Source organism: Cetorhinus maximus, chromosome 7 (assembly GCF_964194155.1).
Source record: "Cetorhinus maximus chromosome 7, sCetMax3.hap1.1, whole genome shotgun sequence".
NCBI classification, from domain to species: Eukaryota; Metazoa; Chordata; class Chondrichthyes; order Lamniformes; family Cetorhinidae; genus Cetorhinus; species Cetorhinus maximus.
Genome location: NC_135885.1, coordinates 402,664 through 427,214, shown reverse-complemented (window position 1 = coordinate 427,214; position 24,551 = coordinate 402,664). Strand labels below are relative to the sequence as shown.

Below are 24,551 nucleotides of genomic sequence, written 5' to 3'. Positions count from 1 at the left end.
CGTATGTGTGAAAGAGCAGACCCCCAGATAGGGGAATCTCCCCCCTCCCCCCTCCCCCGCCCGCACAGGGAGCGCATAGCGATTACTGGCGGACATCACGCTGGGCGGGCCTTAATTGGCCATCCCACGTAAAATGGCGGCATGACCCCGATTGGGGGCGCTGATCAGAGGCGTGTCTCCACGCGCCCACATGCACCCACTCCTAAACTTCTCTCCTAATGGGGGGGAGAATTCTGCCCAAGGACAATTAGTGATGGGCAATAAATGCTGGCCCAGCCAGCAAAGCCCACACCCCATGAAAGAATAAAGAGAATCCCTGCCCACTGCCATAGCAGTGATGCTTCATCCATAGGCCTGGGAACAGTCACCTTCCAGGAACAACTGGATGGAAGGTGTTGACCTGTGTACCACGCGTACAGGGGGTGGTCAGACACAGACCAGGTACCTGTCATAGAAAAGGAAGCCCTCGCAGCTCATGCGAGAAGTTTTCAGGCTATATCATTGGCCTCAGAGTTACAATCAAAAATAGATCACAAGCCACTAGTCTCCTTATTGGACGAGAAGAAGCTGGCAAAGCTGCCTCCCAGAATCTAGAGGTTTGGCCTGCGCCCCAAGAGGTTCACCTATCAGACGGTATACATCCAGGGTAAAAACAAGGCAACAGCGGATACACTTTCCAGGGCCCTCCTGACAATTCAGATTGTCAATCTCATCAAACAGTTGGCAGCATACTCCCAGTTGACAAGGAGTCACCTGCCAGCGACCACAAGTAAACTCCAACAGATTTGCTCAGAACGAATACGTGATGAGGATTGTACCCACAGCTGCCATTATTGCCAACAAGGTTGGCCTCAGCAGAGACCAAGCGGTGGTACCATGAAAGCTGGGTTTGAACAATAAAAATACTTTATGATCATTGACAATCTCATGGTCAACAATGAGTGGCCAGTCATCCCAGTTCCCCTGTGACCAGAGATCCTTCCAAAAATCCACCAGAACCACCTGGGCATCACCAAGTGCAGAGCATGGCCCAACCTGCTGCCTTGTGTCCGGGGACACCATAGCAAACTGTCAGGTGTGTGCGCTGCATAGGGAGGGCCAAAGAGAGCCCCTCATCCCCACACAATTCCCCACCAGGCCATCGGAGAGGCTGGGTGTTGACCTGTTTGTATTCAACAGCAAATCATTCCTTATAGTGGTTCTCCAGGTGGGTTGAGGTGAAGCAAATATATACGATTATCACAGAGGCAGTTACTAAGGCACTGAGGGAGATGATTGTGAGCTATGGCATCACCAGGAATCAGTGCTGGGAAAATCGATCCCGGGCAATCAGTGTTGGGAGCATTGATCACTAGGAGTCAGTGCAGGCAACACCGATCCCCAGCAATCAGTGCCAGGGTCATCAATCCCCGGCAATCAGTACGGACAACACCAATAACCGGCAATGCCGGGAACACCGATCGCTGGGAATCTGCCGGGAGCACCGATCACTGGGAATCAGTGCCAGGAATATCGATAACTAGGAATCAATGGCGGGAACATTAATCGCAGGCAGTGCCCAGAGCACCGATCACTGGGAATCAGTCAGGACGGGTCAGTGATTAAGACTCAGGAATTGTGAAAATTTGCAGCCAGTGCCAAATTGGTAGGGATTAATGTACTCTAAGTATTAATAGAGACTGAACCAAAATCCAGGGAGAAGACTTTCAGAATGATCTGGAATAGGAAATAAAATTCAAGTTCCTGAAATGTGAGATGTTTCATTATGAGCGATGGAATGAGGCAGCCTCACAATATAGGATATGCAGGAGAAGTGGGGTCTGGGAACACAAACACATTCATCATTAAAATTGCAAGTACAAGTTAATAAGGTCATAAAGAGTACAAATCAAGCAGTGAGGTTTATCCTGAGTGGAAGCAATTACAAAAGCAGAGAGATTACGTTAAACTTGAATCGAATATTTTTTAAAGCACAACTGAAGCACAAACAAGATTTACAGGACCAGGTGAAAAGATTGAACCGACCGGGTCTCTCTTCCCCGGCCAAGAGAAGATTAAGACGTGACCTTACGGAGGTAAAATAAAGGATTTCAGAGAAATTTCTTCAAATAGAGAGTTTGCGAGTGGAGTGGTTGAAGCTGGGAGGAGTGAGTCACTCATAGGGGAGGGTCAATATATCCCTGAAAGGAGAATGAAAGAAAGGGAGACGAGGGAGGACCAGAATGTCAGGATTTATGGCTGCCTGGGAAGAGAGGGCAGTTGGCTTGTGTGGAATATAAATCCTGGCATTGAGCAGCTGGGCAAATGGCCTCTTCTTGTGCTGTAGAGTCAATGTTACTCGATTTGAAGTTTTGTCCCTGAACTGTCCATATTAACGCACCGGGTCACAGTTGTGTTAATGCAGTGTTCCCACTTATTGCAGGTACGTCTGTTGTGAGGATACAGGCCCAACATCCGGATGGTTCGCACAGAGGAATCCTCTACAGCATCTTCAGCGGCAATGAGAAAGGCGCCTTCACCATTCGCTCAAATACAGGTAGAGAGTGCGGCCGGGGAGAGACTCCCCCGCTACACACAGACACACACACACACAGACACACACACACACACAGACACACACACACCCCCACAGACACACACACACACACAGACACACACACACCCCCACAGACACGCACACACACACACACACCCCGACAGACACACCCCCACAGACACACACACACCCTGACAGACACACAGACACACCCCCACAGACACACACACACACACACCCCGACAGACACACCCCGACAGACAAACAGACACACACACACACACTCCAACAGACACACCCCCACAGACACACACACACACACACCCTGACAGACACACAGACACACCCTGACAGACATCCCCCCACAGACACACACACACACACTGACAGGCACACAGACACACACCCCGACAGACACACAGACACACCCCCACAGACACACACACACCCTGACAGACACACAGACACAGCCCCACAGACACACACACACACACACACACACACACACACACCCCGACAGACACACAGACACATCCCCACAGACACACACACACACCCCAACAGACACACCCCCACAGACACACACACACACACACCCTGACAGACACACAGACACACCCTGACAGACATCCCCCCACAGACACACACACACACACTGACAGGCACACAGACACACACCCCGACAGACACAGACCCCGACAGACACACAGGCACACACCCCCCCACACACAGACACACCCCGACAGACACACCCCGACAGACACACACACACAGACACACAAACCCCCAGACACACACACACACCCCGACAGACACACAGACACACCCCCATGCAGCCCACCACACACCCCGACAGACACACACACACAGACACACACACCCCCACACACAGACACACACCCCGACAGACACACACCCGGACAGACACACACACATACACATACCCCCACTCACACATACACACACACCCCCACACGCACACACCCAGAAAGACACACACACACACCCACACACAGACACACACCCCAACAGACACACAGACACACACTCAGACACACACACACAACCCCCACACACAGATACACACCCAGGCAGACACACACATACACACACGCCCCCCACATACACACACACACAGGCACACACCCCAACAGACACACACTCAGACACACACACACACACACACACACACCCAGGCAGACACACACATACACACACAACCCCCACATACACACGCGCGCGCACACACACACACACACACAGAAACACACCCAGACAGACACACCCATACACACACACCCTCACACACAGACACGCACCCAGATACACACACATGCACACCCATACACAGACGCACACCCACACACTCAGACACACACACACCTCCACACACAGACACACACACAGACACACACACACACCTCCACACACAGTCACACACTCAGACAGACACACACACTTACACGCCCACACACACACTCAGACAGACACACACACACGCCCGCACACAGACACACACTCAGACAGACACACACAGATACCCCCCCCACACCCAGACAGACACCCAGACTGACACCCCCCCCCACACAGACACACACTCAGACAGACATACACGGACAAACACACACACACACACCAGACATACATCCTCTCACACACACACACACACACCCCAACAGACACACACCCCGACAGACACACAGACACACACCGAGGCAGAGACACACCCCGACAGACACACAGCCACCCACACACAGACACACCCCGACAGACACACGCACACCACGACAGACACACAGACACACCCCCATGCACCCCCCCACACGCCCCGACAGACACACACACATACACATACCCCCACTCACACATACACACACACCCCCACATGCACCCCCACACACCCCGACAGACACACACACACACAGACACACACCCCGACAGACACAAACTCACACCCCGACAGACATACACATACCCCCACACACCCCGACAGACACACACACACGCACACCCCAACAGACACAAACACCCCGACAGACACACACACACAGACACACACACCCCCAGACACAGACACACACCCTGACAGACACACGCACACACAGACACACACACACCCACACACAGACACACCCCGACAGACACACACACACCACGACAGACACACAGACACACCCCCATGCACCCCCCCCACACACCTCGACAGACACAAACACATACCCGCACACACAGACACACACCCCGACAGACACACACACACACACACACACACCCACCCACACACCCCGACAGACACACAGGCACACACACACACCCCCACACACAGACACACACCCCGACAGCCACACACTCAGACACACACACACACCCACACACCCCGACAGACATACAGACACACACACCCACCCCCACACACACACACACCCGGACAGACACACACACATACACATACCCCCACTCACACATGCACACACCCTCCCACACGCACACCCCCACATGCACACACCCAGAAAGACACACACACACACCCACACACAGACACACACCCCGACAGACACACACATACACACACTCAGACACACACACACAACCACCACACACAGACACACACCCAGGCAGACACACACATACACACACACATACACACACACGCCCACATACACACGCACACACACACGCACACACACACACAGAAACACACCCAGACAGATACACACATACACACACACCCACACACAGACACACACACACACTCCACACACAAACACACACTCAGACAGACACACACACTCACACGCCCACACACAGACACACACTCAGACAGACACACACACTTACACGCCAGCACACAGACACACACTCAGACAGACACACACAGACACCCCCCCACACGCAGACAGACACCCAGACAGACACACACACAGACACACCCCCACACACAGACACACACTCAGACAGACATACACGGACAAACACACACACACACCCCGACAGACACACACCCCGACAGACACAACACACACACACGCACCCCCACACACCCCGACAGACACACAGACACACCCCCACGCACTCCCCCAACACACCTCGACAGACACACACGCATACCCGCACACACAGACACACACCCCGACAGACACACGCACACCCACACCCACACACAGACACACACCCTGACAGACACACAGACACACACTCAGACACACACACAGACACACACCCAGGCAGACACACACACATACACACACCACCCCCCCACATACACACGTGCGCGCACACCCACACACACACACACACACAGAAACACACCCAGACACACACATACACACACACCCCCACACACAGACACACACACACCCCCACACACAGACACGCACCCAGATACACACACACACACGCACACCCATACACAGACGCACACCCACACACTCAGACACACACACACACGGACACACACACACAGACACCACACACCTCCACACACAAACACGCACTCAGACAGACACACACACTCACACGCCCATACACAGACACACACTCAGACAGACACACACACTCACACGCCCACACACTCAGACAGACACACACACACACACCCCTCCACACACAGTCAAACACTCAGACAGACACACACGCCCGCACACAGTCACACACTCAGACAGACACACACGCCCGCACACAGACACACACTCAGACAGCCACACACACAGACACACCCCCACACACAGACACACACTCAGACAGACATACACGGACAAACACACACACACACCAGACATACATCCTCTCTCACACACACACACACCCTCTCTCTCACACACACACCCAGACACTCACATATGCACATCCACACACATACACACACATGCGCGCATTCGCACACACCCCCAAATCCCACCACACTAACTGGGGGAATTTAAATTGAAAGAGTCACTTGGCAGCACAGAAATTGGATATTACTGAAAAGAGAGGCTGCCAAATTTCAAATAATCACAATTTATAGTACAGGAGGAAAGGGTGCCGATTGGTTGGTAAGTCGACTCTAGTTGAGGCATTTCCATGGAGAAAGCAACGATGTACCAATTGCTCCCTGGGCTCCTGGATAATTGCTGAACAATTCTGAATGCGCCAGTGGCTACACGTACAACCAATTTAAGATAATCAATCGAGCTTGTAAGGTAGCTCATTTACACGTGCTATAAGTGACACACATTCAAGCACAGGGAGAGGTGTCAGCTGTGGCTCAGTTCATAGCACCCTCGCCTTTGAATCAGAGGGTTGTGGGTTCATGTCCCACTCCCGGAAACCAAGAACTGTGATTGTACTCGAAAGAGTTGCAATCTGTGACTGTTGATAACTCGAAAGAGTTTCAAACACAGGGACCTGTTCTCTGCAAACAAAAGGAATATGTTCAAGCCTTCTGTCTTCTCTAAATTACCAAAGAGCTTGGGGAGCCTATAGTTTCCCATTGCTTTCTCCATAGCAATGCCTCAACCAATCAGAGTTGACTTGCCAACCAATCAGCGCCCTTTTCTCCTATAGTATAAATTGCAGTGATTGTTTGAAATTTGGAATTCTTGTGTTTGTCCTGATGAGTGTAAGATGAAAAACTTCAGCAAAGTGAATCTCTTTACAGAATATTTAAATTCAATTAATAAATCTAGAATAAAAAGATAGTTTCAGTAATAATGATCATGAAACCATCAGTTCACTAATGTCCTGTAGGGAAATAAATCTGCTGTCCTTACCTATTCTGGCCCACGTGTAACTCCAGACGCACAGCAATGTGGTTGATTCTTAATTGCTCGTTGCAGAACAGTTCTGTGGGTGGACTGCAGCAGTTTAAGTGGGAGCTCACCACCGCCTTCTCAAGGGCGATTAGGGATGGGCAATAAATGCTGTGTCTCCGCTCTCCTCTCGCTCTTTTATCCTGTGTCTCTGTGGCAGGATTGGACAAAACCTTGGGCTGCTTCTCTGATGCCCGGCCACCAGACAGATTGACAGGCTCTCGCTCTGCGTTTAGTGATCCCTCCTTGGAGACCGTGAAGAATCTGCTGTCACATGACGCCTGGAATGACGGTTATAGACTAGGGGGCCATCTGCAATAGCCAAATGGGCTCACTGCTCATAGTATTTGTCGATATGACCATTTGTAGAGCTCCACTTAGACCATCTTTGAGGCACAACTCCTGCATTTGAATATATTCAGCATTGTCTTTTTGGTGCATTGAGCATCCTGAAGCTTCATGGTGGATATTGGCAGGTGGCTGAGGATGGTGAGGAAAATGCTTCCACTTCTTTAACCAACGCAAAATCAGGGGCAACAGTCTGGTCAACTGTAGCTCTGGAAAGAACATCATCCATCCTTTCTGAATTCCCTGGGACATAGACGGCTGTACATCGGGACTACATCAACTGGAGGTGAAATCGTTGAAATCGGATCGGCATCTTAACAACCTCCGTGGGTTTGAGGAGTGTTGTGTGGGGCTTGTGGTCTGTTTCCACCTGAATGGGCAGCTCCATCAGGTCTTCAGAAAAGCGCTTGACAACCCATGTACCCTCTAGTGCCTCCTTCTCAATAGTGACATCCCTTTGTTCAGTTTCCGTGAGAGTTCTAGAAGCAAAATGGACAGATTTTCTATCACCATCCTTTTTCAACTGGGTGAGACCAGTGCTGAGGCCTGTGGAGGAAAGTGTCTGCAGTGACAACAGTAGGAAACATGGGGTTGTAATGCACCAGGACATCTTAGGAGGCTCGGTGACCTTTAATGGATAGAAAGGCCCTGATTTGTTCCGTGCCCCAGAATCATTGTTAGCTCTTTGTAGGAGGTCTCTCAAGGGTTTCGTCAGTGTGGCCAAGTTAAGCATAAACTTTCCCACCTGGTTTACCCTCCCCAGGAAACGCTGAATGTTGATGATGCACGTTGGTTGGGAAACTCAGTAATGACCTTTGCTTTCTGAGGATTGGCTGCAATACCAAGCTGCTGGATGATGTGCCAGGGATTTTATGTTGGCCCTGATGAACTCTCACTTGGCATTCAGCATGAGGCCTGCTTCCTGGAGGACCCTCTCACACTATTGTCATGTTCAGCTCATGTGGAACCGTGTAGGAGGCTGTTGTCCAAATAGCAGATAACACCTTGTTATCCCTCGAGGATTGTTGATGTGGTACATTGGAATATCTCAAGGATAGACAAAATGTCAAAGGGAAGTGATTAAAGCAAAATCGATGAGAGGATGTGATAAAACTTGCCAGGAGCCTAGGTTCCTTGTCAAGGGGATTTGCCAAAAGCCGCTGTTCACATCAAACGTACTAAATTGGACACTATTGGCAAACTTGGCAAACCTGTCGTCTCCCAATGCCAGCAGGTGGACTTCCCTCTGGACGACTTTATTAAACTGCGTAAGATCCACATGAAGCCAGAGGTGATCATTAGGCTTAGGAATGGTGACCAGGGCAGAAGCCCTGTGTGACCAGGGAAGTGTTGCCCTGTGTAACACGTGGTCAAGTTTCTCCTTAACCTTCAGCAACAGGGGTTGTGGCACCTCACTAGGGGTAAACAGACAGACTGGCACGGTGTCTGGGAGCAGAGAAATATGATATTCGCTCTTCAGCTTCCCCAGCCCTCGGAAAAGTTGTGAAAGTTCCTGACTGAATGTAACCCTGGTTCAAAAGAAAGAATCTCATCGACTTTCTGTGTGATGCCTAACTGTACAAGTGTTCCTGCTAATTAGGAACAAAACAAAAACAGAATTACCTGGAAAAACTCAGCAGGTCTGGCAGCATTGGCGGAGAAGAAATCAGTTAACGTTTCGAGCCTTCATGGCCCTTCGGCAGAACTGAAGCATAGTTAGGAGAAGGGAGAAATATAAACTGGTGGCTTGATTGCAAATGATACAAAGCGTCTCTGTGATCTGTTGCCCCTTGTGGTAGTAATCTGACCCTTAATGTGGAGGCTTGTCCCTCCCAGTCCCTGAAGCTTTATATCGGAAGGCTGAAGAACAATTGTGCGGAACCATGCAAGGTGATCGGCCAGTACAGGTACCCTGCGCCTGTGTCAAGGCTGAAGCATGTTGGGAACCCTCTGACCTCTAAATTGATGGACTACAAGTCCTGGGAAATGCTGATGAACTGTGCCTAGGAAGTGTTGGATGTGTGAGAAATGTGAGAAGCTGTTATGTTCTCATGGTGCCCTTGTTTGCTCTGTTTGCTGGAGACTCTTTCTGAGCTGGAATTGTCCTGTCCGGCCACACCTGAAACCGCCAGTGCCCCCTGAGGGCAATCCTGCTTTCTGTACCCTCAACTCACACCACAACGCACACATTTCAAAATGGCAGAAGACTAGTTTCCCATCTTTTGTACCATTTTGGCGGAGTTACTGTGTTTGAGCCTGCCAGAGACATGGGCCTTCACCTTGGTGCACAGCGAGCTAGTGGACCAAATTCACTTTGTTTCAGTCCGCCCATCCCAACCACGTTGTATTGAGGACTGTTGTGGGTAAGGAGTAGTTATGGAGCGCGATGTGGTCAGGACTGAGTGAATGGGTCCATCGGAGGCCTGGGAGACAATGTTCCAATTCGCATCTGGCCCCCCAAAGGAAGGGAAAAGACTGACCTGGACTGGCTATGTGTGGGTGCAGAAAGCCGAAACCACTCGGAACTGTGGAAAATTGTCGCGTCTTCCAGTAGTGATCTCTGAGTGGGGTATGCGAGGTTTGTAAACGGGCAGGGTAGAGCAGTGACTGCTCCTGCAATGTTGCCGTCGCTCCTTGTCTGTGATGATGGTGTCACTAAGATACCTGATGAGGTCCTGCACCGACCATGGACCCTGGTCATCTTGGACCATGGGCTCTTTGTCATATGGGCACCAACAATGGACTAAATTGTTGCCACCACCACTGTACCATATTGTAGAATGTGCTAAGCTTGGATTCTAACAAGGAAGAGCTGTAGGCCTATCAGGAGATTTACTTAAAAATTAGTTTATTTACACTATTTACAGTTTGTACTAAGTAGGTTACAGGGATGGTACATCTCCCCTCGTGGCTGCCTGTCTGCTTCTTGGGGTACTCAGCGCAGGACTGCCTGATGTCAGTGCTACATCATCACGTACCTGATAGGTTAGCATATCCATTCTGTTAACCCTTTATGCTACACTAAATGCTTGAATATTTTCCCTCACACATCCAATATTTTGCACTCCTCCTTACCTACAACATTTGAATTGTCTCTCTTTTTTGTGAAGACAAATGCTAAGTATTCAGTAAAAATCTGGTCTTGCTTTCTGGAGCCACATTACTTTTTTGGTCTCTAATTGGCTCTGTTCTTTCCTTAGTTACCCTCTAGTGATCCTCTTGGCCTCAGCTTTTCATTCCCCTTAGTTCTGGGTCAGTTTGTTGTTATATATTTAAGCTCACAGCCCGATATACAAGTTGATATGGAGCTTGTTGCTGGCACTGCTTCTCTCTCTGAGCAGTTTGTGTGTTACAAGTGTTTCCATGTGGAAGTGTTGGAGAACATAGTTTGAAGGTGACTGCTAATCAGTCCCAGCCTTTGCCCCATCAAGTCCCCATAACTCTTTTTCTCATTGAAAGCTGCTTCCCACATTCGCTGACAAGATTCTCCCAAACACGAACAGGCAGCAGTGAGGCAGGGCCCAAAATGCTTTCATTCCATTGAGCTCATTCTCTGCCTGAGGTTTGGCCACTGAACCCAGGCAGCATAAAATTATAAACACGACATTACACAGCATATAAAAACAAAAAGCTAAAAGCAGCAGTCTGGCAGTCGCTTCTGACTCCCTATTATTTAGCACTTGACAGGCGGAGCTGTGAAGAGGCAGAGAAAGAGTTTGTCAAAATGAATGTACTGATGTTGAGACGTTGCCTATTCATTTTCTATGGAGGTGGATAGATTCTTGCTAAGTTAGGGGGTGAAAGGTTATTGGGGGTGGGTGGGATGCAGATTTCAGGGTTACTATCACATCAGCCATGATCTTATTAAATGGTGGAGCAGGTTCAAGGGGCTGAATGGCCTATTCCTGCTCTTTGTTCATATGTACAATAAGAAAAATATTACATGAAATTCCCAAACCAGCCCCACCCCCTAACCAGCCCCACCCCCAAACAAGCCCCACCCCTAAACCAGCTCCACCCCCTAACCAGCCCCACCCCCAAACCAGCCCCACCCCCAAACCAGCCCCACCCCCAAACCAGCCCCACCCCTAAACCAGCCCCACCCACAAACCAGCCCCACCCCCAAACCAGCCCCACCCCTAAACCAGCCCCACCCTCTAACCAGCCCCACCCCCAAGCCAGCCCCACCCCCAAGCCAGCCCCACCCCCAAACCAGCCCCACCCCCAAACCAGCCCCACCCCCAAACCAGCCCCAACCCCAAACCAGCCCCACCCCCAAACCAGCCCCACCCCTAAACCAGCCCCACCCCTAAACCAGCCCCACCCCCAAACCAGCCCCACCCCCAAACCAGCCCCACCCCCAAACCAGCCCCACCCCCAAACCAGCCCCACCCCCAAACCAACCCCACCCCCAAACCAGCTCCACCCCCAAACCAGCCCCACCCCCAAACCAGCCCCACCCCCAAACCAGCCCCACCCCCAAACCAGCCCCACCCCTAAACCAGCCCCACCCCCAAACCAGCCCCACCCCCAAACCAGCCCCACCCCCAAACCAGCCCCACCCCCAAACCAGCCCCACCCCCAAACCAACCCCACCCCCAAACCAGCTCCACCCCCAAACCAGCCCCACCCCCAAACCAGCCCCACCCCCAAACCAGCCCCACCCCTAAACCAGCCCCACCCCCAAACCAGCCCCACCCCCAAACCAGCCCCACTACCTGACCAGGTGTACTCCCAGAGGATCAGTACTGAGGGAGTGCTGCACTGTCAGAGGGTCAGTACTGAGGGAGTGCTGCACTGTCAGAGGGTCAGTACTGAGGGAGTGCTGCACTGTCAGAGGGTCAGTACTGAGGGAGTGCTGCACTGTCAGAGGGTCAGTACTGAGGGAGCGCTGCACTGTCAGAGGGTCAGTACTGAGGGAGTGCCGCACTGTCAGAGGGTCAGTACTGAGGGAGTGCTGCACTGTCAGGGGGTCAGTACTGAGGGAGTGCTGCACTGTCAGAGGGTCAGTACTGAGGGAGTGCTGCACTGTCAGAGGGTCAGTACTGAGGGAGTGCCGCACTGTCAGAGGGTCAGTACTGAGGGAGTGCTGCACTGTCAGGGGGTCAGTACTGAGGGAGTGCTGCACTGTCAGGGGGTGAGTACTGAGGGAGCGCCGCACTGTCAGAGGGTCAGTACTGAGGGAGTGCTGCACTGTCAGAGGGTCAGTACTGAGGGAGTGCTGCACTGTCAGAGGGTCAGTACTGAGGGAGTGCTGCACTGTCAGAGGGTCAGTACTGAGGGAGCGCTGCACTGTCAGAGGGTCAGTACTGAGGGAGTGCCGCACTGTCAGAGGGTCAGTACTGAGGGAGTGCCGCACTGTCAGGGGGTCAGTACTGAGGGAGTGCCGCACTGTCAGAGGGTCAGTACTGAGGGAGTGCCGCACTGTCAGAGGGTCAGTACTGAGGGAGTGCCGCACTGTCAGAGGGTCAGTACTGAGGGAGTGCTGCACTGTCAGGGGGTCAGTACTGAGGGAGTGCTGCACTGTCAGGGGGTCAGTACTGAGGGAGCGCCGCACTGTCAGAGGGTCAGTACTGAGGGAGTGCTGCACTGTCAGGGGGTCAGTACTGAGGGAGTGCTGCACTGTCAGGGGGTCAGTACTGAGGGAGTGCTGCACTGTCAGAGGGTCAGTACTGAGGGAGTGCCGCACTGTCAGAGGGTCAGTACTGAGGGAGTGCTGCACTGTCAGGGGGTCAGTACTGAGGGAGTGCTGCACTGTCAGAGGGTCAGTACTGAGGGAGTGCTGCACTGTCAGGGGGTCAGTACTGAGGGAGTGCTGCACTGTCAGTGGGTCAGTACTGAGGGAGTGCTGCACTGTCAGAGGGTCAGTACTGAGGGAGCGCCGCACTGTCAGAGGGTCAGTACTGAGGGAGTGCCGCACTGTCAAGGGGTCAGTACTGTGGAATTCTCTACCACAGAGGGCCATGGAGGCCAAGTCACTGTATATATTTAAGAAAGGAATAGATAGATTTCTGGACTCTAAAGTCAAGTGGTTTGGGGAGAGAGCGGGAGAACGACCTTGAGATAGGGGATCAGCTCTGATCATATTGAATGGCAGAGCAGGCTCGAAAGGCCGAAAGGCCTACTCCTGCTCCTATTTTCTATGTTTCTATGTTAATGAGATGTATAAATTGTCAGTGATTTGCCAGACTGTATTCAAACTAAGGGACTAGCAGGGTTTTGTGCACAGAGAGTGACAGGTTCCTTACTCTCCCCAGGTGATATCTCAGTGAAGAGTTCATCAGGACTGGACTATGAACAAAGCCCCAAGTTACGCCTGGTGGTCAAAGCAGAATCATCTTCCTCCTTCGTTTTCACTGCTGTCACCCTCAGTCTCAATGATGTCAACGATAATTTGCCACATTTTCAGCTGCAAAATTACGTGGCCTTTATCTGGGAAGCGCAAGGCTATAACACGCCCATCATGCAGGTAGGACATACGTGTACCACAGGGAAATCTGTTCTCGACACCACACTGTTTAACATTGCCCAAGCTCAGTCTACCCTTATCGAGCTGTTCATAACCAGATATCACACAAAAAATAGCAGCCTGTACCTCAGCCTGTGATCATGGAAAATGCCTACAAACTCAGGACACTAAAATGCAAAATAACCTTCAGAGTTGGGCAATGGGCAGATTTCCCCCTGATGGAGATATTAGCAGAGCAAATAGTACCTCTGAGTCCCCCCTTTCTCTCTCAGGGAGATATCTGTACACTGACTGGTGTATCTCAGTCCCCTCTCTCTCAGGTAGATATCTGTACACTGACTGGTGTCTCTCAGTCCCCTCTCTCTCCAGGAGATACCTGTACACTGACTGGTGTCTCTCAGTCCCCTCTCTCTCCAGGAGATATCTGTACACTGACTGGTGTATCTCAGTCCCCTCTCTCTCAGGGAGATATCTGTACACTGACTGGTGTCTCTCAGTCCCTCTCTCTCAGGGAGATATCTGTACACTGACTGGTGTCTCTCAGTCCCTCTCTCACTCAGGGAGATATCTGTACACTGACTGGTGTCTCTCAGTCCCCTCTCTCTCCAGGAGATACCTGTACACTGACTGGTGTCTCTCAGTCCCTTTCTCTCTCAGGGAGATATCTGTACACTGACTGGTGACTCTCAGTCACTCTCTCTCAAGGAGATACCCGTACATTGACTGGGGTCTCTCAGTCCCTCTCTCTCAGGGAGATATCTGTACACTGACTGGTGTCTCTCAGTCCCCTCTCTCTCAGGGTGATACCTGTACACTGACTGGTGTCTCTCAGTCCCCCCTTTCTCTCTCAGGGAGACATCTGTACACTAACTGGTGTCTCTCAGTCCCCTCTCTCTCAGGGTGATATCTGTACACTGACTGGTGTCTCTGAGTCCCCTCTCTCTCTCAGGGAGATATCTGTACACTGACTGGCGTCTCTCAGTCCCTCTCTCTCAGGGAGATATCTGTACACTGACTGGTATCTCTCAGTCCCTCTCTCTCATGGTGAAATCTGTACATTAACTGGTGTCTCTCAGTCCCTCTCTCTCAGGGAGATATCTGTACACTGACTGGTGTCTCTCAGTCCCTCTCTCTCAGGAAGATATCTCTACACTGACTGGTGTCTCTCAGTCCCCTCTCTCTCATGGAGATATCTGTGCACTGACTGGTGTCTCTCAGTCCTCCCTCTCTGTCTCAGGGAGATATCTGTACACTGACTGGTGTCTCTCAGTCCCTCTCTCTCTCAGGGAGATATCTGTAAACTGACTGGTGTCTTTCAGTCACTCTCTCTCAAGGAGATATCTGTACACTGACTGGTGTCTCTCAGTCCGTCTCTCTCTCAGGGAGATATCTGTACACTGACTGGTGTCTCTCAGTCACTCTCTCTCAAGGAGATATCTGTACACTGACTGGTGACTCAGTCCCCTCTCTCTCTCAGGGAGATATCTGTAAACTGACTGGTGTCTCTCAGTCCGTCTCTCTCTCAGGGAGATATCTGTACACTGACTGGCGTCTCTCAGTCCCTCTCTGTCAGGGAGATATCTGTACACTGATGGTATCTCTCAGTCCCCTCTGTCTCAGCGTGATATCTGTACATTAACTGGTGCCTCTCAGTCCCTCTCAGTGAGATATCTGTACACTGACTGGTGTCTCTGAGTCCCCTCTCTCTCAGAGAGATATCTGTACACTGACTGGTGCCTCTCAGTCCCTCTCTCTCAAGGAGATATCTGTAAACTGACTGGTGTCTCTCAGTCCGTCTCTCTCTCAGGGAGATATCTGTACACTGACTGGCGTCTCTCAGTCACTCTCTCTCCAGGAGATATCTGCCCACTGACTGGTGTCTCTCAGTCCCTCTCTCTCTCAAGGAGATACCTGTACACTGACTGGTGTCTCTCAGTCCCTTTCTCTCTCAGGGAGATATCTGTACACTGACTGGTGTCTCTCAGTCCCCTCTCTCTCCAGGAGATATCTGTACACTGACTGGTGTCTCTCAGTCCCCTCTCTCTCCAGGAGATATCTGTACACTGACTGGTGTCTCTCAGTCCATCTCTTTCTCAGGGAGATATCTGTACACTGACTGGTGACTCTCAGTCACTCTCTCTCAAGGAGATACCCGTACATTGACTGGTGTCTCTCAGTCCCTCTCTCTCAGGGAGATATCTGTACACTGACTGGTGTCTCTCAGTCCCTCTCTCTCTCAGGGAGATATCTGTACACTGACTGGTGTCTCTCAGTCCCCTCTCTCTCCAGGAGATATCTGTCCACTGACTGGTGTCTCTCAGTCCCTCTCTCTCTCAAGGAGATACCTGTACACTGACTGGTGTCTCTCAGTCCCTTTCTCTCTCAGGGAGATATCTGTACACTGACTGGTGTCTCTCAGTCCCCTCTCTCTTAAGGAGATACCTGTACACTGACTGGTGTCTCTCAGTCCATCTCTTTCTCAGGGAGATATCTGTACACTGACTGGTGACTCTCAGTCACTCTCTCTCAAGGAGATACCCGTACATTGACTGGTGTCTCTCAGTCCCTCTCTCTCAGGGAGATATCTGTACACTAACTGGTGTCTCTCAGTCCTCTCTCTCTCAGGGTGATATCTGTACACTGTCTGGTGTCTCTCAGTCCCCCCTTTCTCTCTCAGGGAGACATCTGTACACTAACTGGTGTCTCTCAGTCCCCTCTCTCTCAGGGTGATATCTGTACACTGACTGGTGTCTCTGAGTCCCCTCTCTCTCAGAGAGATATCTGTACACTGACTGGTGTCTCTCCGTCCCTCTCTCTCAGGGAGATATCTGTACACTGACTGGTATCTCTCAGTCCCCTCTCTCTCATGGTGAAATCTGTACATTAACTGGTGTCTCTCAGTCCCTCTCTCTCAGGGAGATATCTGTACACTGACTGGTGTCTCTCAGTCCCCTCTCTCTCAGAGAGATATCTGTACACTGACTGGTGTCTCTCAGTCCCTCTCTCTCAAGGAGATATCTGTACACTGACTGGTGTCTCTCAGTCCCCTCTCTCTCAGGGAGATAACTGTACACTGACTGGTGTCTCTCAGTCCCCCATCTCTCTCTCAGGGAGATATCTGTACATTGACTGGTGTCCCTCAGTCCCTCTCTCCCTCAGGGAGATATCTGTACACTGACAGGTGTCTCTCAGTCCCCCATCTCTCTCTCAGGGAGATATCTGTACACTGACTGGTGTCTCTCAGCTCCCTCTCTCTCAGGGAGATATCAGTACACTGACTGGTATCTCTCAGTCCCCTCTCTCTCATGGAGATATCTGTGCACTGACTGGTGTCTCTCAGTCCCCTCTCTCTCATGGAGATATCTGTGCACTGACTGGTGTCTCTCAGTCCTCCCTCTGTCTCTCAGGGAGATATCTGTACACTGACTGGTGTCTCTTAGTCCCTCTCTCTCTCAAGGAGATATCTGTACACTGACTAGTGTCTCTCAGTCCCTCTCTCTCTCAGGGAGATATCTGTAAACTGACTGGTGTCTCTCAGTCACTCTCTCTCAGGGAGACATCTGTACACTAACTGGTGTCTCTCAGTCCCCTCTCTCTCAGGGTGATATCTGTACACTGACTGGTGTCTCTGAGTCCCCTCTCTCTCTCAGGGAGATATCTGTACACTGACTGGCGTCTCTCAGTCCCTCTCTCTCAGGGAGATATCTGTACACTGACTGGTATCTCTCAGTCCCTCTCTCTCATGGTGAAATCTGTACATTAACTGGTGTCTCTCAGTCCCTCTCTCTCAGGGAGATATCTGTACACTGACTGGTGTCTCTCAGTCCCTCTCTCTCAGGAAGATATCTCTACACTGACTGGTGTCTCTCAGTCCCCTCTCTCTCATGGAGATATCTGTGCACTGCCTGGTGTCTCTCAGTCCTCCCTCTCTGTCTCAGGGAGATATCTGTACACTGACTGGTGTCTCTCAGTCCCTCTCTCGCTCAGGGAGATATCTGTAAACTGACTGGTGTCTTTCAGTCACTCTCTCTCAAGGAGATATCTGTACACTGACTGGTGTCTCTCAGTCCGTCTCTCTCTCAGGGAGATATCTGTACACTGACTGGTGTCTCTCAGTCACTCTCTCTCAAGGAGATATCTGTACACTGACTGGTGACTCAGTCCCCTCTCTCTCTCAGGGAGATATCTGTAAACTGACTGGTGTCTCTCAGTCCGTCTCTCTCTCAGGGAGATATCTGTACACTGACTGGCGTCTCTGAGTCACTCTCTCTCATGGAGATATCTGTACACTGACTGGTGTCTCTCAGTCCCTCTCTCTCTCAAGGAGATACCTGTACACTGACTGGTGTCTCTCAGTCCCTTTCTCTCTCAGGGAGATATCTGTACACTGACTGGTGTCTCTCAGTCCCCTCTCTCTCCAGGAGATATCTGTACACTGACTGGTGTCTCTCAGTCCCCTCTCTCTCCAGGAGATATCTGTATACTGACTGGTGACTCTCAGTCACTCTCTCTCAAGGAGATACCCGTACATTGACTGGTGTCTCTCAGTCCCTCTCTCTCAGGGAGATATCTGTACACTGACTGGTGTCTCTCAGTCCCTCTCTCTCTCAGGGAGATATCTGTACACTGACTGGTGTCTCTCAGTCCCCTCTCTCTCCAGGAGATATCTGTCCACTGACTGGTGTCTCTCAGTCCCTCTCTCTCTCAAGGAGATACCTGTACACTGACTGGTGTCTCTCAGTCCCTTTCTCTCTCAGGGAGATATCTGTACACTGACTGGTGTCTCTCAGTCCCCTCTCTCTTAAGGAGATACCTGTACACTGACTGGTGTCTCTCAGTCCATCTCTTTCTCAGGGAGATATCTGTACACTGACTGGTGACTCTCAGTCACTCTCTCTCAAGGAGATACCCGTACATTGACTGGTGTCTCTCAGTCCCTCTCTCTCAGGGAGATATCTGTACACTAACTGGTGTCTCTCAGTCCTCTCTCTCTCAGGGTGATATCTGTACACTGTCTGGTGTCTCTCAGTCCCCCCTTTCTCTCTCAGGGAGACATCTGTACACTAACTGGTGTCTCCCAGTCCCCTCTCTCTCAGGGTGATATCTGTACACTGACTGGTGTCTCTGAGTCCCCTCTCTCTCAGAGAGATATCTGTACACTGACTGGTGTCTCTCCGTCCCTCTCTCTCAGGGAGATATCTGTACACTGACTGGTGCCTCTGAGTCCCCTCTCTCTCTCAGGGAGATATCTGTACACTGACTGGTATCTCTCAGTCCCCTCTCTCTCATGGTGAAATCTGTACATTAACTGGTGTCTCTCAGTCCCTCTCTCTCAGGGAGATATCTGTACACTGACTGGTGTCTCTCAGTCCCTTTCTCTCTCAGGGAGATATCTGTACACTGACTGGTGTCTCTCAGTCCCCTCTCTCTTAAGGAGATACCTGTACACTGACTGGTGTCTCTCAGTCCATCTCTTTCTCAGGGAGATATCTGTACACTGACTGGTGACTCTCAGTCACTCTCTCTCAAGGAGATACCCGTACATTGACTGGTGTCTCTCAGTCCCTCTCTCTCAGGGAGATATCTGTACACTGACTGGTGTCTCTCAGTCCCTCTCTCTCTCAGGGAGATATCTGTACACTGACTGGTGTCTCTCAGTCCCCTCTCTCTCAGGGAGATATCTGTACACTGACTGGTGTCTCTCAGTCCCCCATCTCTCTCTCAGGGAGATATCTGTACATTGACTGGTGTCCCTCAGTCCCTCTCTCCCTCAGGGAGATATCTGTACACTGACAGGTGTCTCTCAGTCCCCCATCTCTCTCTCAGGGAGATATCTGTACACTGACTGGTGTCTCCCAGCTCCCTCTCTCTCAGGGAGATATCAGTACACTGACTGGTATCTCTCAGTCCCCTCTCTCTCATGGAGATATCTGTGCACTGACTGGTGTCTCTCAGTCCCCTCTCTCTCATGGAGATATCTGTGCACTGACTGGTGTCTCTCAGTCCTCCCTCTGTCTCTCAGGGAGATATCTGTACACTGACTGGTGTCTCTTAGTCCCTCTCTCTCTCAAGGAGATATCTGTACACTGACTAGTGTCTCTCAGTCCCTCTCTCTCTCAGGGAGATATCTGTAAACTGACTGGTGTCTCTCAGTCACTCTCTCTCAAGGAGATATCTGTGCACTGACTGGTGTCTCTCAGTCCTCTCTCTCTCAGGGAGATATCTGTACACTGACTGGTGTCTCTAAGTCCCTCCCTCTCAAGGAGATACCTGTACACTGACTGGTGTCTCTCAGTCCCTCTCTCTCTCAGGGTGATATCTGTACACTGACTGGTGTCTCTCAGACCCTCTCTCTGAGGGAGATATCTGTACACTGACTGGTGACTCTCAGTCCCCTCTCTCTCTCAGGGAGATATCTGTCCACTGACTGGCGTCTCTCAGTCCCTCTCTGTCAGGGAGATATCTGTACACTGATGGTTTCTCTCAGTCCCCTCTGTCTCAGCGTGATATCTGTACATTAACTGGTGTCTCTCAGTCCCTCTCAGTGAGATATCTTTACACTGACTGGTGTCTCTGAGTCCCCTCTCTCTCAGAGAGATATCTGTACACTGACTGGTGTCTCTCAGTCCCTCTTTCTCAAGGAGATATCTGTACACTGACTGGTGTCTCTCAGTCCCTCTCTCTCTCAAGGAGATATCTGTACACTGACTGGTGTCTCTCAGTCCGTCTCTCTCTCAGGCAGTTATCTGCACACTGACTGGCATCTCTCAGTCCCTCTCTCTCATGGAGATATCTGTGCACAGACTGGTGTCTCTCAGCCCCCTCTCTCTCAGGGAGATATCTGTACACTGACTGGTGTCTCTCAGTCCCTCTCTCTGAGGGAGATATCTGTACACTGACTGGTGCCTCTCAGTCCCCTCTCTCTCAGGGCGATATCTGTACACTGACTGGTTTCTATGAGTCCCCTCTCTCTTTCAGGGAGATATCTGTACGCTGACTGGTGACTCTCAGTCCCCTCTCTCTCTCAGGGAGATATCTGTACGCTGACTGGTGACTCTCAGTCCCTTCTCTCTCTCAGGGAGATATCTGTACACTGACTGGCGTCTCTCAGTCCCTCTCTCTCAGGGAGATATCTGTACACTGACTGGTATCTCTCAGTCCCCTCTCTCTCAGGGTGATATCTGTACATTAACTGGTGTATCTCAGTCCCTCTCTCTCAGGCAGATATCTGTACACTGACTGGTATCTCTCAGTCCCTCTCTCTCAGGGAGATATCTGTACACTGACTGGTGTCTCTCAGTACCCTCTCTCCCAGGGTGATATCTGTGCACTGACTGGTGTCTCTCAGTCCTCCCTCTCTGTCTCAGGGAGATATCTGTACACTGACTGGTGTCTCTCAGTCTCTCTCTCTCTCAGGGAGATATCTGTAAACTGACTGGTGTCTTTCAGTCACTCTCTCTCAAGGAGATATCTGTACACTGACTGGCGTCTCTCAGTCACTCTCTCTCATGGAGATATCTGTACACTGACTGGTGTCTCTCAGTCACTCTCTCTCAGGTAGATATCTGTACACTGACTGGTGTCTCTCAGTCCCTCTCTCTCTGGGAGATATCTGTACACTGACTGGTGTTTCTCAGTCCCTCTCTCTCAGAGAGATATCTGTACACTGACTGGTGTCTCTCAGTCCCTCTCTCTCAGGGAGATATCTGTACACTGACTGGTGTCTCTCAGTCCCTTTCTCTCTCAGGGAGATATCTGTACACTGACTGGTGTCTCTCAGTCCCCTGTCTCTCCAGGAGATATCTGTGGACTGGTGTCTCTCAGTCCATCTCTTTCTCAGGGAGATATCTGTACACTGACTGGTGACTCTCAGTCACTCTCTCTCAAGTAGATACCCGTACATTGACTGGTGTCTCTCAGTCCCTCTCTCTCAGGGAGATATCTGTACACTGACTGGTGTCTCTCAGTCCCTCTCTCTCTCAGGGAGATATCTGTCCACTGACTGGTGTCTCTCAGTCCCTCTCTCTCTCAAGGAGATACCTGTACACTGACTGGTGTCTCTCAGTCCCTTTCTCTCTCAGGGAGATATCTGTACACTGACTGGTGTCTCTCAGTCCCCTCTCTCTTAAGGAGATACCTGTACATTGACTGGTGTCTCTCAGTCCCTCTCTCTCAGGAAGATATCTGTACACTAACTGGTGTCTCTCAGTCCTCTCTCTCTCAGGGTGATATCTGTACACTGTCTGGTGTCTCTCAGTCCCCCCTTTCTCTCTCAGGGAGACATCTGTACACTAACTGGTGTCTCTCAATCCCCTCTCTCTCAGGGTGATATCTGTACACTGACTGGTGTCTCTGAGTCCCCACTCTCTCAGAGAGATATCTGTACACTGACTGGTGTCTCTCCGTCCCTCTCTCTCAGGGAGATATCTGTACACTGACTGGTATCTCTCAGTCCCCTCTCTCTCATGGTGAAATCTGTACATTAACTGGTGTCTCTCAGTCCCTCTCTCTCAGCGAGATATCTGTATACTGACTGGTGTCTCTCAGTCACCTCTCTCTCAGAGAGATATCTGTACACTGACTGGTGTCTCTCAGTCCCTCTCTCTCAAGGAGATATCTGTACACTGACTGGTGTCTCTCAGTGCCCTCTCTCTCAGGGAGATATCTGTACACTGACTGGTGTCTCTCAGTCCCCCATCTCTCTCTCAGGGAGATATCTGTACATTGACTGGTGTCTCTCAGTCCCTCTCTCCCTCAGGGAGATATCTGTACACTGACAGGTGTCTCTCAGTCCCCCATCTCTCTCTCAGGGAGATATCAGTACACTGAAGGTGTGTCTCAGTCCCTCTCTCTCTCACGGAGATATCTGTACACTGACTGGTATCTCTCAGTCCCCTCTCTCTCATGGAGATATCTGTGCACTGACTGGTGTCTCTCAGTCCTCCCTCTGTCTCTCAGGGAGATATCTGTACACTGACTGGTGTCTCTTAGTCCCTCTCTCTCTCAAGGAGATATCTGTACACTGACTAGTGTCTCTCAGTCCCTCTCTCTCTCAGGGAGATATCTGTAAACTGACTGGTGTCTCTCAGTCACTCTCTCTCAAGGAGATATCTGTGCACTGACTGGTGTCTCTCAGTCCGTCTCTCTCTCAGGGAGATATCTGTACACTGACTGGCGTCTCTCAGTCCCCTCTCTCTCTCATGGAGATATCTGTACACTGACTGGTGTCTCTCAGTCACTGTCTCTCAAGGAGATATCTGTACACTGACTGGTGACTCAGTCCCCTCTCTCTCTCAGGTAGATATCTGTACACTGACTGGTGTCTCTCAGTCCCTCTCTCTCAGGGAGATATCTGTACACTGACTGGTGTCTCTCAGTCCCCTCTCTCTCCAGGAGATATCTGTACACTGACTGGTGTCTCTCAGTCCCTCTCTCTCAAGGAGATACCTGTGCACTGACTGGTGTCTCTCAGTCCCCTCTCTCTCCAGGAGATATCTGTACACTGACTGGTGTCTCTCAGTCCCTCTCTCTCAAGGAGATACCTGTGCACTGACTGGTGTCTCTCAGTCCGTCTCTCTCTCAGGGAGATATCTGTACACTGGTGTCTCTCAGTCCCTCTCTCTCAAGGAGATACCTGTACACTGACTGGTGTCTCTCAGTCCTCTCTCTCTCAGGGAGATATCTGTACACTGACTGGTGTCTCTCAGTCCCTCCCTCTCAAGGAGATACCTGTACACTGACTGGTGTCTCTCAATCCTCTCTCTCTCAGGGAGGTATCTGTACACTGACTGGTGTCTCTCAGTCCCTCTCTCTCTCAGGGTGATATCTGTACACTGACTGGTGTCTCTCAGACCCTCTCTCTGAGGGAGATATCTGTACACTGACTGGTGACTCTCAGTCCCCTCTCTCTCTCAGGGAGATATCTGTACACTGACTGGCGTCTCTCAGTCCCTCTCTCTCAGGGAGATATCTGTACACTGATGGTATCTCTCAGTCCCCTCTGTCTCAGCGTGATATCTGTACATTAACTGGTGTCTCTCAGTCCCTCTCAGGGAGATATCTGTACACTGACTGGTATCTCTCAGTCCCTCTCTCTCAGGGAGATATCTGTACACTGACTGGTGTCTCTCAATCCCCTCTCTCTCAGGGTGATATCTGTGCACTGACTGGTGTCTCTCAGTCCTCCCTCTCTGTCTCAGGGAGATATCTGTACACTGACTGGTGTCTCTCAGTCTCTCTCTCTCTCAGGGAGATATCTGTAAACTGACTGGTGTCTTTCAGTCCCTCTCTCTCAGGGAGATATCTGTACACTGACTGGTGTTTCTCAGTCCCTCTCTCTCAGAGAGATATCTGTACACTGACTGGTGTCTCTCAGTCCCTCTCTCTCAGGGAGATATCTGTACACTGACTG

General features: G+C 51.0%; 1 protein-coding gene across 2 annotated transcripts in view; it reads left to right on the top strand.

Moving 5' to 3' along the window:
* LOC144682521 (protocadherin-16-like) overlaps positions 1-24,551 on the top strand; it is a 357,547-nt gene that overhangs the window by 274,907 nt on the left and 58,089 nt on the right. For both annotated transcript variants that reach the window (XR_013577065.1, XM_078544911.1), the window contains exons 14-15: positions 2,423-2,536; positions 13,929-14,140. Coding sequence is in view for 1 of the 2 variants with exons in the window: in XM_078544911.1 (XP_078401037.1) it covers positions 2,423-2,536; positions 13,929-14,140 (326 nt within the window). In the remaining variant the exon portion in view is untranslated. The remainder of the gene's footprint in view (positions 1-2,422; positions 2,537-13,928; positions 14,141-24,551) is intronic.